The sequence below is a fragment of the Candidozyma pseudohaemuli genome (genome assembly GCF_003013735.1).
Source record: "Candidozyma pseudohaemuli strain B12108 chromosome Unknown scaffold00018, whole genome shotgun sequence".
In the NCBI taxonomy this organism is placed as follows: Eukaryota; Fungi; Ascomycota; class Pichiomycetes; order Serinales; family Metschnikowiaceae; genus Candidozyma; species Candidozyma pseudohaemuli.
The window spans coordinates 92188-109156 of record NW_020194452.1 but is presented as its reverse complement, the minus strand read 5'-3'; the positions used below and the strand labels follow the sequence as shown (position 1 = coordinate 109156).

Sequence of the window (16969 nt, the reverse complement as noted above, 5' to 3'; positions counted from 1 at the left end):
GACCAGTAAAACAAACCTTTTCTTTCAAAATCTTAAGTTGAGCATTAGCGTTCCTTTTCTTGGGCTTTTCAATACAATGTTAATCGACTGATCCGAGGCCGCTTATGCCTCAGGAAATGGCTGCGAAATACCTGGGCGGCTGCATCAGAAGCATCCACACTTTCCAGAAACCCGGATTAGCCATTATTAGAGATCCAGCCAATCAAAAATAAATTTTTTCAGAATTCAAAATCTATTTCAAAATCCATTTTTTATCCCCCTCCACCCTCCTCTATGGCGTTTCCGGTCAACGGTTTTCTCCAGCTTGGCAACTACTCGTCCACTGTGCACACCAAACAGTAGACACATATCCAGTTGCAACGCCGATTCGCTCCATCTGAACAGTCAACATGAGGTATGTATTCGGAAATTCCCGAACCAGCACCAGCTAACAACCAGCGGCAAATTCGTCAGAGCCTCCAAGTACAGGCACGTGTTTGGCCAGGCGTCCAAGAAAGAGTTGTGTTATGAAAACTTGAAAATCACCAAGAACGCATGGGACTCCAACATCATCACCACCAATGGCAAATACTTGGCCTGCAACTGGGACGCCTCTGGCGGTGGTGCTTTTGCCATCATCCCTTTGTCCGAACCAGGCAAGGCTCCAGACACGGTGCCGTTGTTCCGTGGTCACAAAGGTCCTGTGTTGGATACCGCCTTCAACCCATTCAACGAGCAGCAGGTGATCAGTTGCTCTGACGATGGTAACATTTTGTTGTGGGACATCCCGGAGGACTTCTCTTTCCACCATTATGTGGACGAGAACGACGACCCCAAGGACATTGTGGAACCCACCAAGGTCCTCTCTGGCCATAAGCGTAAAGTAGGCCACGTAGCCTTCCACCCTTGTGCTGAGAATGTCATTGCCTCCTGCTCGTTGGACTACACCGTCAAGATCTGGGACTTGGAGTCCGGTGAAGCCAAGCTCACCTTGCCTCACAAGGATTTGGTCACTTCCTTCGCTTTCAACTACAACGGTTCTCTTTTGGCCACCACCTCCAGAGACAAGAAATTGAGAATCTGGGACATCAGAGCCGAGAAGGTTATTTCTGAAGGTCCCGGTCACACTGGTGCCAAACCTTCGAGAGTGGTTTGGGCCGGTAACACCAACAGAGTGATCACCACTGGTTTCTCGCGTATGTCTGACAGACAGGTTGGTGTTTGGGACGTGGACAACATTGAGGCTGGTCCAATTGGTGGTTTTATTGTCATTGACGCTTCTTCTGGTGTCTTGATCCCCGTGTTTGATGAGTCGAACAACATTTTCTACATCGCCGGTAAGGGTGATGGTAACATTCGCTACTACGAGTACGACAACGACGAGCTCTATGAGTTGTCGCAGTTCCCATCCACTGATGCCCAAAGAGGTTTCGCTTGGGCTCCAAAGACCGCCTGTAATGTTAAGGACAATGAGATCTTGAAGTCCTTCAAGACCGTCAACGACCTGAGTGTCGAGCCTGTGTCCTTCATTGTTCCTAGAAAGTCTGACAACTTCCAGGAGGACATCTACCCTGATGCACCTTCCAACAAGCCTGCTTTGTCGTCTTCTGATTGGTTCTCCGGTAAGGAGGTCAACGGTCCATTGTTGGTCAAGATGGAGTCGATTTACGAGGGTAAGCTGGGCGAAATTACCGACTCCAAGCCTGCTGTCAACATCTCCGAGGTGAAGAAGGAGGCCCAGGCCCAGAAGGAGGCTGCTTCCAAGAAGCTGGAGAGTCCAAAGAAGGAGGAACCAAAGAAGGAGACTCCCAAGTCCACCCCAGAACCCACCAAGGAGGAGAGCCCTAAGGAGAACGTTGACGATGTCTTGAAGTCGTCTAGCAAAGTTGACAACCTCCTCACGAAGGTGACCGACGAGTCGGATGATGAGGACTCCAGACAGCTCAAACAAGACGAAGGCAAGGATGAAGACTGGGAGGAAGTTAAGAAGCCTGAGTCCTTGAAGGAGTCTACCCCTGAGCTGGCTAAGAAGGAAGACTACATCTCAAAGTTGAAGCCTAAGAGCAAGGAGGTGGCCAAGGAGGAGCCAAAGGTGGAAGAGCCTAAGGCAGAAGAACCTAAGGTGGAGCCCAAGAAGGAAGAACCAAAGAAAGAGGAGCCAAAGAAGGAGGTGAAGAAGGAAGAGCCTAAGAAGGATGACTCCAAGAAAGATGAGAAGGCTGCTGGCGCACCTACCTTGAGATCGACTGTTGACAAGCTTGCCAAGCTTGTGGAAACGTTAGAGGGTCAGATCGGTAAGTTGACCGAGGCCAACGCCGAGAAGAACACGAGGATCGAACTGTTGGAGCAAAAGATCGATTCTCTTTTGCAGAAATAGTGTGTTCCTTATATTCATTAGAGTCTAGTTATCTGTACTAATTAATCCCTTTTTAAGTCATAAAACTTTTTGAAAAGAAGAGCTGCAAGGCTGTCGGTGTTGAAGGTCACCATTCCGTCAAACATCTCCCATTGCTTCTTCTGCTCGTATTGTTTTTCCAAAACCTCGTCAAGCGTAACGGTGTTAGAGGCTCCTGGAATCATCACAGTACCATTTCCTGCCTCAATCACAAATGTTCCCACCTTATGACAACTGAACATGAAATCAAGCTTCGAAGAAGATGCGTTCGCTCTTTGAAGAGCGCCACCACAATCTTCCACAGTCTTCAGATCAATGAGCTTCTTTGCAGAATACTTATAGGAACCAAACTTCGGAAGACGGTTGCTCTTCTTAAGCTCTCTTTGATAGAAGTATTGCTTACTGAAGACGGGAATAATGTTGAAGATCTTCTTCTCCTTTGGTTTGAGTTGCAACTCCAGAAGGATCGTCTCGATATGCCTGTTGTAATCGTTGAGCTGACGAGACAAGAACTTCTCTTTCTCAGTGAGCTTGTTGACCGTCATGCTAGCAATCTGCAACTGAGACTTTCTAGCGACTCTTTGCTTGTCCTTTGTCTTAATGTCAAGCACTAGTTGGTTGAGGAGCTCTTGGAAGGAATTCTTTCTTGTCACGAAACCCATTGTCTCCAACTGCAAAATCACCTTGAGTGCCAATTTCTTCAATTCGATGTAAGACATCTGCGAGATCTCTTTAGCAGCAGACTTCTGGTATGGTCCGCTCTTAATCATCGACTTTGGTTTCGTGGATTCCTCTTTCTCTTCCTCGACAATTGCCTTGAATTTTTCAGCATGCTCCGTCTTGATTCCTTGAATCAACAACTCAAGAAGGTCATCACCCTCTTGCACTCTCAAAATGTAAAGAAGGCATCTCTTGGCTTGGGCAAAAAGAATACGGCTCTTTGCATCTGCGACACTGTCTTCCTTGGTCACAGGGAGTAAACTAAGCGTAACAGATCCCAACTCGGTCAATGTCACATAGTCATCAGCAGAGTTCACAACATCGTCGAGTTCTGAAATGATTGCACAGAGCTGGTCGTCAACGCTGGGAGCCGAAAACTCAAGGTTCTTGGCCACTAGCTTCTCCATTGAGATGATGTCGCTTACCTTCATGGTCAAAGTCGGGCGATCCACGGCAACAATATCATCGTACTCGTTCATCTCGTATTCCGATTCCAAGCCCTTCACGTTAATGACTTCTCTGATGATCGCTCTAACGGTGTCGGCCTGCGACATCACGTATTCGTTCATGGGCTTCAAGAAGTTGTCACTGAAGGGTCTCATGGAGAAGGTTTGGAGAAGCACCCTACTCAAGCTCTTCAAATTGTCTGCAACCTTGGAGTTTTGCTTTGAGTATGGAAGTTTGGTGGAGTAACCATAGTTCTCGGGGAACAGGAAGATACTTGAAATGTAATGCTTCACAAGAGTAACTCCCGCAACAGCGAGATGCAGCTGATCATTTTGATCAGGGAAGTGTTCATGCGAAAGGTCATAAGCATGCTTTGCCAAAAGTCTGACGTGGAGTGGGATTTGTCTGATGGAGGTCCTGATGGTGTCAATAGTGTCCGTAGTGAATTCCCTGAGACTGAGCAAGTTGTCAACAAAGACAGATGATACCGTTTCATCACGAATAGCTGCTTGAGGCAGTATGTCCCTCTTCTTGTCACTAGAGCCATGAACTCTAATTTCTCTCTCCATTACCTGAATGTAGATTTTCGAAGGGTTCGATTCGAATGTAAGCTCATCGTCCATGATCACTTTTTGCATTATGCCACCAAACATGTGTTTCAAGTGAGATCTTTGCTGGATGCTATTGTTAAGCTCGTTAAGGTAGTCAATCCAGAAAACCATCTTGGGCTTCGTGATGTCCGCGATGTTTCCACATCTTGAGCTAAAATCATCTTGCATGAGATCGAATATGAACTTCATGAAGAAGTACTCCTCTCTAGTATGGGAGTGAGCGCCACAGTGGGCCAATGGGAATAACAGCGAGATGTGGAAGTGAAGGCTTTTCGTGAGTCTGTTTCTCTCACTAGCATCAAGCCCTTCGAAAAGTCTGGTCCAATATGCTGGTTTTGTCTGCAAAAGATAAAGCATAGACTGGTAGAGCTCAATTCTTCTCCTGGAGTTCTTTTTGAGCTTCTCCAAACACTTCATGTTGGCCACCTTCTTGGCCAGTGGCTCGAATGCTTTGTATTTGTTTCCACCTTTCATGAAGTCTTCCAAAGTAATCTTGTTCTTGTCAAGAAGACCCAATTTGATCTCAAGGTTCTCGATCTGCAGCTCCAAGTCCTCGTTCGAACGTGACTTTTCTAAAATTTGGTCTTTGAATTCCGTCAACTCCATCTCTTCCTGGAAGTCCACCTCGTTATCAGAAAGAAGATAAGCAAAGCGGCGAACAACGGAAACAGGTGGTGTCTTCAAATTGATGAGAGCCCTGTAGGCCTTCTGGGTATACTTGCTGCGCAAAATAGCCTGTGCCTTGACAACAGAGTCAGTGTTGGAAATGTAGTGCTTTCTCATGTTCTCAATCTTCTTCCGTACAACAAATCCACGACATGCTGACTGCAAGCCTAGAACGTTGTCAATGTTATCATAGACATCATCCAAGTCCAAGTCACGCTGGAACCTCAACAAAATACCTCTGAAAGCGGATTGAAGAGGAACAATTTGCGAGTCCTCGACTAAGGTGAGCACATCCTTCTTGTACTGAACCTTACGGCGAAGTGCGTTACCTCTGACCTTAGCAAACAAGGTGTTGATGTTGATGTCTTCTCCGATCAAGGTGATGAGAACATTGTTGCAAAGTCTGGTTCTCGTGATTGCACCCTTGGCAATACACTGGAGCTCTCTTATAGCACCTCTCTCCCGAGCCATTCCCCTGAGCTGATATCTGATCACATTACGAACAAGGCCTGCTCTGATCAAAGATTGCAACTCAATCAAATGATCAATGTTGAGCAGCTTGGCAATCACATCTCTGTTGTTGTTTCTGTGGTAGATCTTGGTACGAGCTGCAGATTGGAGCTCGATGATATTATCCTCCACGAGCTCTCTGTTCTCACACATTGTAGATGCACGGAAGTACACAACATTTTTTCTTGCAATGCTCTGTAGTTCTTCAATTGAAGATTCGTTCTTTGAAAGCTCGCTCCGAATGTGCTTTACTCTTTGGGATACAAGATAGCGACGGACAATGCTCTGAAGACCCTTGACCTGCAACTCCAGGTCGGAGTCGAATGTTATTCCCGATGCAGCTTTAAGAAGCTTTGTTCTCGCAGCTGCCTGAAGCTTAATGATGTCTCTCTTGTAGTACAACAACTCGTCTCTATGGCGGTGAATGGTTTTGTTTCTGGAGAGATTTCCTCTTATTATGGAATTGAAGTCGGTCAATTCGCTGTCGAAGGATTTGAGCATGATCTTGTCCACAAACATGTTGTACCTGAACAAAGCACCTTGAGAAAGCGCCTGAAGCTTGATAATGTTTTTGACGTGGTTTTCAAGTTCAGGTGTGTAGTATCTGCTAGACTTGTCAATCAACCTCGCATCAACTGGTCTTTTGGGTATACTAGGAGCCGTTTCGGTAGACTCGATCGCCTTGGAGAACTTTGAGGGCAGTGCAGGCTTGAGCTTGGGTGTCTCTCTGAATGGGTTGTCTTCTTCAGCAATCGAAGAGCGGCGTATAGGAGACTTTGAAGGCGAGTTGAAAGTCAATGTCTTGTTCATGTAGGAGCTCTTTCCTGGAGATTCTGGGTTATCAGTATCTGCTGAAGCAAAGTTGGGCAAGTTGCGACCGACAAGTGCTCTATTGGCAGTTCTGATATCGCCTTCAGGGAAGTCGAGTCGGTCCACGAGTGTTTGCATCTGAGGATACAGCAGGTCAAGGGTATTTATTTTGTAGCTCATTGCATGGAGACAGAACCAGACCTTGGGCACATCCTTGGCGTCGTAAAGGTCTGTGAGTTCGAACCGGAAGAGGTCGGGGATCTCCAAATACTCAGTAAGCTTGAAGAACCTGTTGATATTTTCAGTGTGTCTGAACTCAAGTCGGCTGTCTTTGGAGTAGACGGCTTTTTTCAGGGGAAGGAAAACGTTTGCTAGTTTGGCCAAGTGAATGCCGTTCTGGATGTATGTCATGAGATCCACTGGAGATTGGGCAATGGGCTCGTCAATGACGCATTCCAACCAATTCTTGATAGCCTGGATGCGACAAAGGTACTCATATCCCTTGGTCTTCTTCAACGAGCTTTTGGTAGGTGAGCCCTTAGGAGTTGTTCCCTCAGTCAGAGACCGAAGTGAACGTGAGTCTGAACGTGGAGTAGTATGGAACGAGGAAACCGTAGCCGATGGGGTTTCAAGTCTCGACTTCAAAATGGTAGGTTTTGGTGTGGTGTCAATGTTCATTTGACGGGCCAAGTCATCGAGGTCCGGAGAGTTGTGTTTCTTTAGCGGTGAAAGGGTATTGGCATTGTGTTTCAAAGATGGTTTGAGCGGTAGTCTCGTGGGAGTAGGGTCCTCGAGGGCATTCAAATAGCGTGCAGCTATATCCTTAACTGGCGACACCATTGAACGATGATAGTAGTAACAAAGATTGTGTTTGGAGATGATATAAGAGGGTTCGCAGTAGGTAGGCTTTCAATATCATTTCCGTTTTGGGACGCAACATAAACAAACGAAGGTTCGCAGCCATATCGAGAGTGACAGAAACAGAGCTGCGCATACATTAGAAGCGACTGTGTGTAAGGAATGTTTTGGCCTGTAAGAGGATATGTTATTTGGGTATATGGGGGGCTTGGGATGCGAGTATGGGTTATTGTAGAAGCTTCTTTTCGGTCTGCTGCTGCTGACGGCGGTCCTCAAGAAACTCAGCAGTGCTATTCCACGATTCGACCTGGGCTAGCTGTCTCGGGAGATCACTTTTTAGCGCTGAAAGACGCGATATGCTTTCTTCGTAGTCGCTTAGTAGGTCCTTCGCGCTGGGGATCGTTTCGAGAAGGTCGGGGTGTGATTCGACTTCCTGGTTGTCGTACTTTTCGTTGAGGCTCTTGATGATGGAAGTCACCTCCTCATCCGTCGTAGATATTAGCAGCTCGTACGCGTCTTTGGCTCTCTCTGGCAATTCCCGTCGGAGCCGCGTCACTTCTGTGGTTTCTTTCTCCACGTCCTGGATCACTGTGCGGAGCTTCTGGTTAAGCTGGGTATCAAATGGCATAACTTCTTCGGTGGGTCGGAGCAGCAAGAAATCCTTGATGGATACGTCATCCTCACTAAAGTCAAGACCATCTACTACAAGGGCATATTTGGCCATTTCAAAGACCTCAGCGAATGTTTCGTTCACAAGGTTCTCCACCTCAATCTGTAATGGATCATGACGGTCAGATACCGGGAGGTGTTGATCGTATTTTTTCTGTGCAGCATCCACAAATTGCTTGTATATATGCGTAAGCTCCTGTTTGGAGAGGGCTATTTTCTCGTAGTGCAGACTTGCACTCATGGTGGACTGAGACGTTTGTTGTGGTTCTCAGTAGTTGATAGTGGTGCAAAGTTGCACCCGTACACCACACCAGGTCGACCTTTCAGAAAGCATCGTCAACAGGCCAATTCCACCGCTTGTTGTCCCAAATGTCCTCTTTATTAATTGTCTCGTATCTCTTCTCTCCAATTCGACCCCCTACCGGTGGTAGGTGTAAATTCGCCACCGCACGACCCATTCTCAACACCTCACCTTGATAAAGTGACCTTTTCATCTACATCAAGTATGAGTTCCTCAGGCAGCGAGCTTGCTCCCAACTTCGCTCCTTTCTTTGGCTTTGCCGGATGTGCCGCCTCCATGATCTTCTCATGTGTGGGTGCTGCCTTCGGTTCTGCCAAGTCCGGAATCGGCATTGCTGGTATCGGTACCTTCAAGCCTGAGCTTATCATGAAATCGCTTATTCCCGTCATTCTTTCGGGTATTTTATCCGTGTACGGTCTTGTCGTGTCTGTGTTGATCGCAGGAGACTTGAACCCCCAGGACGAATACACTTTGTTCAATGGCTTCATGCACTTTGCATGTGGACTGTCCGTTGGGTTGGCATGTATGGCCCTGGGATACGCCATTGGTATAGTTGGTGATGAGGGTGTGAGGCAGCTTATGCACCAGCCTCGTTTGTTTGTGGGTATTGTGTTGATTTTGATTTTCGCTGAGGTGTTGGGATTGTACGGCTTGATCATCGCCTTGATCTTGAACACCAAGGGTAAATAAGTAGCTGCATGTATTTTTTGAAAAAACGTTTACGGATAGCAATAATTGTACATTTCGTGGTCCTCTACACCTAGTCTGTCTGCATTTTGTCGTCGTCCTTGGCATTGCCGTTTGTGCCCAAGTTCACATTGCCCTCATCGTCAATGAAAGACTTGGAGTTTTCGTTAACGAATTGCACGGAACGCTCGGAGTCCAAGAACAATGTGTAAGCTCTCTTGACGTCAGGCAAGTCAATTGTGGCGGCTCTTCTCTTCAGAGCGATCTGCTGGGCCACAGCAATCAAGTTGGCAGCATATCTCAAGCTTGTCTCCTGGCCAATCTTTGTTAAAAGGGCCAAGGCATCGGCATTCAACTCAGCCTCTTCCTCATTGGCTCTGATGGACAAAATCGTTCTGAGCTCGTCGGCGCTGTAGTTGGAAGTGTGGATAATAATAGATCTGTCCAACAAGTCCATTGGCACACCGTGTGGGGACTTGTAGTTTGTGCCTCTGGTCTGGGAAACACCACGGTTTGTGGCCATCACGACAATGGGGGCAAAGTCATCCTCTAAAGCACGGTTGATGAAGGAAAAGCTCTCAATGTCAAGCATGTGCACCTCATCGATGAACAAGACACCAGGCACAATCTCGGCCTTGCCCTCTTCCTTCCACTCGGCAACCTTGGTGTTGATCTGGTCACGGACTTCAGATCTGATTTCACCGGTGTCACCGGAAAACAAGGCCAAGAAGCCCTGCTGGCGGGAATTTATGACATCTATCTCGTGAAGCGACACAGTGTGGACAACCTCTTTTCTCTTCTGCAACTCACCTTCAGGGCACTGCACGAACTTGGTTTCTGGGCCCATGGCGTCGTAATCTCTGGCTCTGGTGAAGGACTTACCCAATTTAGTGATTTTTCCGGAAGCCTTGTCGATGGAAATCACGTCACCGGCCAAGACCTTCTCCTTAGTCAAGCCCTCGATCATTTTGTTACCCAACTCGTAAATGGTCTCCATATCCGTGGTTTTGATTGTGAGCTTACCTTGCTTGTGACCGCCAGTGATGGATCTATCAATTTGAATCTCAACAACCTCACCCTCAATAATTTCTGTCTCTTCCTTAATTTTGATACCAATCGACTTTCTGAACGCCTGGGTCAACGATTCGGTTTTGGACAAATCAAGGGAGAATATTTCGGAACCGGCAATAGCGGTGAATGGGACACCTTCGCCCAATGATTGGGACAAACCCATGGCGATGGCGGTTTTACCTGTGGATGGAGGACCGGCAATAAGAACAGCTCTGCCGGCAATCTGACCTGCCTGAACAAGCTTCAAAATAAGACCAGCAGCCCTTCTGGCTTTAACCTGGCCCACCATGCCTTGAGCAGATTCTTTAGGCTTTAAGTTGTCATCGAGCCCTAGGCCAGAGATGTGGGAGTGGGCTGCTATCAAAGAGAGCCCAGCAACGTCTTTGGCCTGTGCGGAAGACGTGGAAATGGTTGCCTGGGACATTAGTATATTTTAGTGGTGGATTATTGACTTTTTTCACGTACCATTTTAGTTGTGGTAGGTAGTTGATGGATGTTGAGATGTCGCGGAAATGTCGTCCAGCGACTCCATGGCTGCGAAAAACCTAGACAAGCGCTCTCTACAATCATTCTTTTTGACACTTTATAATAAATAGACAGTCTACTTAAATCTTGGCCTTGGCCTCGGTCAACTTGCCCTCGCTGTACATGGCGGCAATCTGGTCCTTGAAGAACTTGGCGGCAATAGGACGCTTGATCTTGATGGTAGGCGTCACAACGTCTCTTTCAAGACGCAATGGCTCGTACTCAATGTAGATGTTGTGGAGCTTCTCGAAGCCAAAGAGACCCTGAACGTTGCGGTTCAAATCTTCAAGCAAGATGATTCTGTTCTCGCGCTGGTTGATTTGCTCCAAGATGGCCTCGGGAGTCATCAAGGCAGAAGCTGGCACATTGCACTTTCTGATCAAGAAGTCCTTAGCCTTGGGCTCCTCGACACCAATGATACCAACCAAGTAGCTCTGCACGGACTCACCGTGAGCGAAAGCCTGTGTAAGGATAGAGTTGCTGGAAAGGTAGTTGTTCTCGACCTTCTCGGGCGTCACGTACTCGCCGTGAGCCAACTTGAAGAAGTTCTTGACTCTGTCCACAATGTAGTAACGACCAGTCTTTCCGTCGATTCTGGCCACGTCACCAGTGTAGAACCAGCCATCCTTCAAAGCCTTGCTGGTCTCCTCTGGGTTCTTGTAGTAGTGGGAGAAGACCTGAGGGCCACGAATAAGCAATTCACCAGCAGGGTCCTCACTGTCAACAGAGTAGCCCAAAGAAGGCAAATCACGCAAACTGATCTCACTGGCCACACCAATGGCACCACAAGAACCAGGCTCCTTCTCATATGGAACACTGAAGGAGATACCAGCGAAGGTCTCGGTCAAACCGTAGCCCTGGGAGAAACCAATGTTCAAAGCGGCCTTCAAAAACTTCACGGTCAGCGGAGAAATTGGGGCCAGCCCAGTGACGGTCCATTCCATCTCGTCAAAGCCCAATGCCTTTCTAAGCTTTGGCGCAAGAATACGGTCGTAGAGCCAGTGAGAGCCCTTCTCGTTCTCGGCGGAAGCCTGCTTCTCCATCTTGTTGTTGATGAGACGGGTAAAGATGCTCTTGGCGAGGGCCTTGTCGGAGTGGATTGTGGCGCTCTTGATGGCAGACTCGAACTTGGTGAACACACGGGGCACGTTGGCCATGTATGTGGGCTTGAAGAGCTTCAAGTCCTCCAAGAGAGTCAAGGGCGTACCGCCAAGTTGTGGGAACCCGACGGTGGCACCGATCATAAGAGAACTAGCAGTGCAATGACGCTGGAAAATGTGAGCCAACGGCAAAAAGCAAAAGTCCTTGTAGTTCTGAATGGAAGGCACCTGGCAAACAAGGAAAGCCACAGCACCGGCGAGGTTGGAGTGGGTCAACACGACACCCTTGGGCTTGGAGCCGGTAGTACCCGAAGTGAAGGAAATGGTGTACTGGGTGGTGCTCTTTGGGGGCAAGTCGGCGTGGGGGAAAATACGACCCACCTCCAACACCTGCTCAAAGTCGTAGAGCATGATGTTCAAGGCCTTGGCCTCGTCAATGAGCTGCTGCTTGCCCTGGTCGCCAAAGACCTCGCTCAATGGGTCCATGGAGACCACGGAGATGAGCGACTCAAGCTCCTTGGGCGAGTTCTTCTTCAAATCAAGCAACGTTCTAATGTGGATGCCCAGGGCAATCACCACAGGGGAAGAGGTGAGCTCCAAGATGTACTTGGAGGTGCCGGGGCCCAAGGTGTCGTACAAGGCGGTGCTTGTGATGGAGAAGGAGGCACACGTAATGTCCGACAAAATCCACTCAGCTCTGTTCTGAGCGAAAAGAGTCACGATGAAACTGTGGTTGTTTGCGTCATAGGACTGGTAGTTGGCAGCGTGGGTGGCGATCTTCTCGTGGGACTCCAAGCCAGGCACCTTGTAAGGGTTGTTCTGCAAAAGAAACAACAAACCGGAACCCAAGGCCTTTCTCTTCTCGTCCAACTGGTTGTAGGTGATGGTCTCGTAGGCGCCAGACTTGTTGGTTCTGTAGTCGTAACTTCTCAGAGACAAGGCAGGCAAGTCACCGTGGTTTCTCACGGAGTGCTGGATCATGCCATGGTAGGTCTCGAAGCCAGGAGCAAAGAACTTTTTCACCGTGGAAACCGAGTTGTTACGGTAAACCGCCAGGAAGCCGCTCTGTTGCAGCCCAGAAACCGGGGATGCGTAGCCCACCTCGTTGGGGTCAAAGGGCACGACGCCGTTGTCTCGGAGCTGGCGAATGGTGATGCCTTGGGCATCGAAATCCTCAAGAACGTATTCGGAGTTTGCTGGGGCAAGAAGTGACATGGTGAAGGAAAAACAGCGACAGAGGCCGGTTTAAAACGTTCGCGGTCCTCGGGATCTCGGGTGTTTCTGTGGGGAACCCCGCGGGAAAATGGCGGACTCTTGGAAGACAAGGACGACAAGAGGCTGGGCTTTTTTTCGGATGAGAGGTTGGCGGTAGTTTACGCAGAGAAGAGTTTAGGCTTTGAATTTTTTTTCGATATCCAGATCCTTTCGGAGTATCCGCTTTGTGTGTTTTGTACTCCGGGGTGGCTGCGAAAAGTATCTGCCGCAACGGTGGAAGGGAAGTAGCCGAGGTGACGTACTGTTCGACCAATAGAAACGGTTTTTTAGCGGTACGAAAAGGAGGATTTTTGGTTCCGGCTGTGTAGGAGAGCTTCTTCAAGGCTAATCCATCAACTAAGACCTCCTATCGCAAAGTGTGGCTCGAATCCACCCCCTCGCTGTAATTCCACACTGTGCATAGATGAGTCCGAAACAGGTGGAGTTACGATGAGTGAAAAATTTGAAAAATTTTCAAATCTGATCTACGATGGCCCGTTTACCTAGCAGGACAAAGCGATAAGCAGTGCTTCTGTTACCAATTACATTTTTTGTATTTCCGTGTTTCCTGTGGCGCCCCGGACAATGGGCCCCCCCTAGATCTCACTGGCGCTTGCGAACAATCAACCATCTTCGCTAGCGCCTTGTCTATGTAGATCGATCCTAGGTGACACTTGCCAACCCCACTTAGCAAAAACTGATACCCCAGGCTGTTTCGGACGGCCGGGCCCCTCCCGGAGATACTGTATCTCCGCTCACTCTATCTACTTGAACATCAGCGTGAAGCGGTCCGGCACATCCAACTTGGCCAAGTGGAGCTCGTAGAACTCAACCTTGTCCAGAGGCGCCTGACTCAAGACTTTGGTCAATTGTTCTGCGCTTCTCAAGTCAGCAGAGACGTGCTTCTTCTCCTCAGGATCGCCAAGAACCTTCAACAACTGCGTCCATTGCCAGTTCAGCTGGATGTCGTTGTACAGCCTCGTGGGGCCCTTGATGATTCTCTCCACAGTGTAGCCCTCGTTGTTCAACAAGAACACCTTTGGAGGTTCGATGTCGTGTCTGATGTACGATGTCAATTCTTGAATCGTCATTTGCGCAGAACCGTCGCCTTGCACCAAAACCACACGGCGCTTGGTGCCTAAATCGCGCTCAGCACGGGCACCACCCAAAGTTCCGGGCAATGCGTAACCAATGGATCCGTAGAATGACTGGGAATAGAAGCTGGCACCTTTGGGGAGTGTCAAGTCTGCGACGCCAAATAAGAAGCTGCACGTTTCCACGAAAAAGATGTCATTAGGCTGCAAGTACTCCTTCATGAAGTCGAGCAATTTGTTCTGAGTGATAACCTCCTTGTTGCTGTCGTTGGCAGTGAAAGAAGGCATCTTGTACTTGTAGTCGATGTTGTTCTGGCCATCGTTGTGGACGAATTTGCTCACGTCAAGCTTCTCAGCGAGCTTGGTCATCAAGTCGTTGATCGAGAACACACGCTGGTCCCTGTCCTCGCTCTTGACAACAATGTACTCGTCGTCAATCAAAATGTAGTCTGGGTGGATCTCCACGTAGTCCTTGACGTTGTCAAAGTTGAATGAGTTGAAGCCGTTGTTGGTTTCGTTGTTGAAGTACCCGACATTCAACAACACATCTGTCTTTTGCTCAATGCTCTCGGTGATTTTCTTGTCCTGGGTCAACTTACCGTAGTAGCAGCCGACAAAGTTGGGCAAGGTCTCATCGATGTTTCTGGCAATATTAGAGGAGAAAAGCTTAACAAAGTTTGCGGGCATGGCCTCCACAAACTTGGTGAACTGCTCCTGAGCACGGAAACGAGGCACCAAAGCGTCTCCAAAGATAGCCGGCTGCTTGGCGTTGTAAAGCTTGTTCAAGATCTTGTCAGAGACGTCCTCAAGCAAAGAGGCATCCTTGAGCTCGTTGAAGTTCAATGGCTGCAACAATCTTGACTTTGGCACCTTCACATCTGGAATATCGCTAGGAATGAACAAGTAGCCCGGTCTGTTTTCTTGCAAAATCTTGGTGATAACCTTGTCAATTTTGTCCAAGTTGTCGCCCTGGTCCTCCTTTGTGAGAGACTCTTGAATGCAAGAAACGCCCTGAACAGCGTATTTGTAGACGTCATGGTCTGGAGGCGTCAATGCGTGTCTGCTTGGGACCAAGTGGTGGATGTTGCGGACAGTTCTGCGAGAAGCGGTCTTTGCCTGGTCTTGTTGAGCCGTCGAAGTAGTGCCCACAATGTGCAACACGGGCATGTACTCTGCAAAAGCGCCGGCGACACCGTTGATTGCAGAAAGCTCGCCGACACCATAGGTTGTGATCAAGACACTCAAGCCTTGGATGACCTTGGCGTAACCGTCGGCAGCGTAAGCAGCATTGAGTTCATTGCAGATACCTACAAAGTCAATGCCCTTCTCTTTGGCGATAGAGTCAGAGTACAAGTGCTCCAAGAGGGCCAAGTTGAAGTCGCCGGGGATACCAAACACCGACTTGAGCTTGGGGTTGGCCTGGGCAATACGCAAGAACAAGTACTCGCCCAAAGGTAATGAGTCTGAGTAGGAGGAGGTGATGTTCTCCTCAGAGCCTGGTCTGGTGATAACTGGAGCCATGATATGAGATGCCACAAATACAAGGAGACACGGCCTTTATTTATATGGGCCAAGGCAGTTGGGTTCTCCGAGCCCCGACCAATATTACCCGAGACGATCTGCTGTTTGTGACAAGGTTACCAAACGGTGGGGGCGGGTATGGGCGGATAATCACGGCAATTGCCGGTTACTCGCGCCAGTGCCTCTTGGCGTGGCTCCAAAAAGTCCGTTCCGAGAAACCCAGATCCTCGTTTTTTAGAGCCGTGCAGCCAGGGTCCGTGCGGCAATCCTTCTTTAGCATTAGACAACGACACAAAAACCACCTCACAAAGGCCGTTGATCTTGTGGTGCCACCCAAGATTGTCGGCCAGGCTTGATCTAGATTGTCCCAATTTCTTAAAAAGCGTTCTTCAAAATCCAAATAACGCCATTTCAACCGACGTGCGGCACAATTTTTATTTTTTTGACGGATTGGCTGTTTGGCATTGTCGCTGGAGCGGCTCTCGCTTTCCAGTCTCGCGACTCATGTACATCAGCCGCTGTCTGACGAGTTGCTTGAACCACTAGTGGCTTAAGGCCCCTGATACCCCAACCTTAATGAAGAAAACACGGAGTGATTATTTAGCGTTTGTAAACATTCACATTCCTCGTTTTGTGTTTTTTTGTCTGGGTCTAGTCCATGAGGAGTATCCCCTCGAGTATTACCCGAGCTGTCGCACTTGGCACCCTGGGTATCTCGGTTAACTACCCGGGCCTCATTATAGGGGCCATAAGTGACCATTATCAGAAGTTTCATCGGACGGCTCGGCTTCGGCATTGATCAGGGGCCGTTGCAACGCGACGTGTATAACTATCAGGGAAAGTCACGACGATGGGTTTCCAGGAGAGTCTTTTTAGCTCGTGAGGTTAGACCAACACTCATGCCATGAGCTTCAACTGCAACAAAGCTTTTCGGCTGAATGATACCTATAGTAGTTGGGAACAGTCAAACACCCATCATCAACGCCTGAACCACGCCCGAGCCCCTGTTTCTCTGCAAGCTGATCATTGCTTCATACCCCACGGATGTACTCGAAGTTGGGGTTCTTTGCCCCGCCAGGCCACGAAAAGTCAAACACTTCGATCTCCTTGTCCCCACATAGCTTACCTTCCTTGAGTACCCCAATCTTTATCCCCAGACATCCTTCCATAACAACTGGCCCCTTCTCCACATAAACCTCGCAATTGGTGATATTGTGGAGCCGTAGCTGGTGACTTTTTACCTTGAGAACGCTCAGAGTCATGTCACGAGCCATAAGAGGCCCCGTAGTATTAAGGATGATCGTTGAATCTCTGACATTCTCAAGACGTACCGAGCCTGGCCAGACCTTGTCGTTGCTTATCGTAGAAGACTCTATGGTATTGATATTGGCGTGACCTGCGCCTAGAAGCTCGTCCAAGTCAAGCGTTTGATTCCTAATCTGGGAAACTTGCTTCAGCACAACATTAAGATTTGAGCTTTTCTTCACTTCCTGCTGCTTGAGAATCAGTGGCGGTTGTGGTTCTCCTTCAAATCGAAAGTAGTCCACGTTGATCCGGTTGTCTGCTGCTTCTATAGCCTTGTTTGCCTCTTGGATACTATTGTATAGCTTTTTGCGCTCAAAAGACGGTAGCTCGCCATATGTGGCTTGATTAAGAATGCTGACTTGCTTTTTCAACTCATCTAGCTCTGCATTATCTTCACAATTGTTTATCTGTTGTACTAAATCCATCAGTGTTGATGTCTCGAGTAA

At 48.4% G+C, this 16969-nt stretch overlaps 8 protein-coding genes across 8 annotated transcripts; 2 read left to right on the top strand and 6 right to left on the bottom strand.

The window, feature by feature from the left end:
- Positions 1-273: 273 nt before the first annotated feature.
- On the top strand, positions 274-2356 carry CRN1 (Crn1p; the record flags this gene model as incomplete). The annotated part of the gene is made up of 2 exons (XM_024860134.1): positions 274-338; positions 439-2356. The coding sequence occupies 2 exons, from the start codon at positions 274-276 to the stop codon at positions 2354-2356; spliced, it is 1983 nt and encodes a 660-aa protein (XP_024711691.1).
- A 41-nt stretch (positions 2357-2397) lies between these two features.
- On the bottom strand, positions 2398-6978 carry IQG1 (Iqg1p; the record flags this gene model as incomplete). Its single annotated transcript, XM_024860133.1, has 1 exon — positions 2398-6978. The coding sequence occupies one exon, from the start codon at positions 6976-6978 to the stop codon at positions 2398-2400; it is 4581 nt and encodes a 1526-aa protein (XP_024711690.1).
- A 244-nt stretch (positions 6979-7222) lies between these two features.
- On the bottom strand, positions 7223-7906 carry C7M61_004817 (MIND complex subunit; the record flags this gene model as incomplete). The annotated part of the gene is made up of 1 exon (XM_024860132.1): positions 7223-7906. One exon carries the CDS (start codon positions 7904-7906, stop codon positions 7223-7225), a length of 684 nt encoding a protein of 227 aa, XP_024711689.1.
- Positions 7907-8170: 264 nt separating this feature from the next.
- On the top strand, positions 8171-8656 carry VMA11 (H(+)-transporting V0 sector ATPase subunit c'; the record flags this gene model as incomplete). The annotated part of the gene is made up of 1 exon (XM_024860131.1): positions 8171-8656. One exon carries the CDS (start codon positions 8171-8173, stop codon positions 8654-8656), a length of 486 nt encoding a protein of 161 aa, XP_024711688.1.
- A 70-nt stretch (positions 8657-8726) lies between these two features.
- On the bottom strand, positions 8727-10148 carry RVB2 (RuvB family ATP-dependent DNA helicase reptin; the record flags this gene model as incomplete). The annotated part of the gene is made up of 1 exon (XM_024860130.1): positions 8727-10148. The coding sequence occupies one exon, from the start codon at positions 10146-10148 to the stop codon at positions 8727-8729; it is 1422 nt and encodes a 473-aa protein (XP_024711687.1).
- Positions 10149-10329: 181 nt separating this feature from the next.
- On the bottom strand, positions 10330-12564 carry FAA2-3 (Faa2-3p; the record flags this gene model as incomplete). Its single annotated transcript, XM_024860129.1, has 1 exon — positions 10330-12564. One exon carries the CDS (start codon positions 12562-12564, stop codon positions 10330-10332), a length of 2235 nt encoding a protein of 744 aa, XP_024711686.1.
- Positions 12565-13367: 803 nt separating this feature from the next.
- Positions 13368-15218, bottom strand: ARO10 (phenylpyruvate decarboxylase; the record flags this gene model as incomplete). Its single annotated transcript, XM_024860128.1, has 1 exon — positions 13368-15218. One exon carries the CDS (start codon positions 15216-15218, stop codon positions 13368-13370), a length of 1851 nt encoding a protein of 616 aa, XP_024711685.1.
- Positions 15219-16249: 1031 nt separating this feature from the next.
- C7M61_004812 (uncharacterized protein) lies at positions 16250-16948 on the bottom strand (the record flags this gene model as incomplete). Its single annotated transcript, XM_024860127.1, has 1 exon — positions 16250-16948. The coding sequence occupies one exon, from the start codon at positions 16946-16948 to the stop codon at positions 16250-16252; it is 699 nt and encodes a 232-aa protein (XP_024711684.1).
- Between the last annotated feature and the right edge of the window lie 21 nt (positions 16949-16969).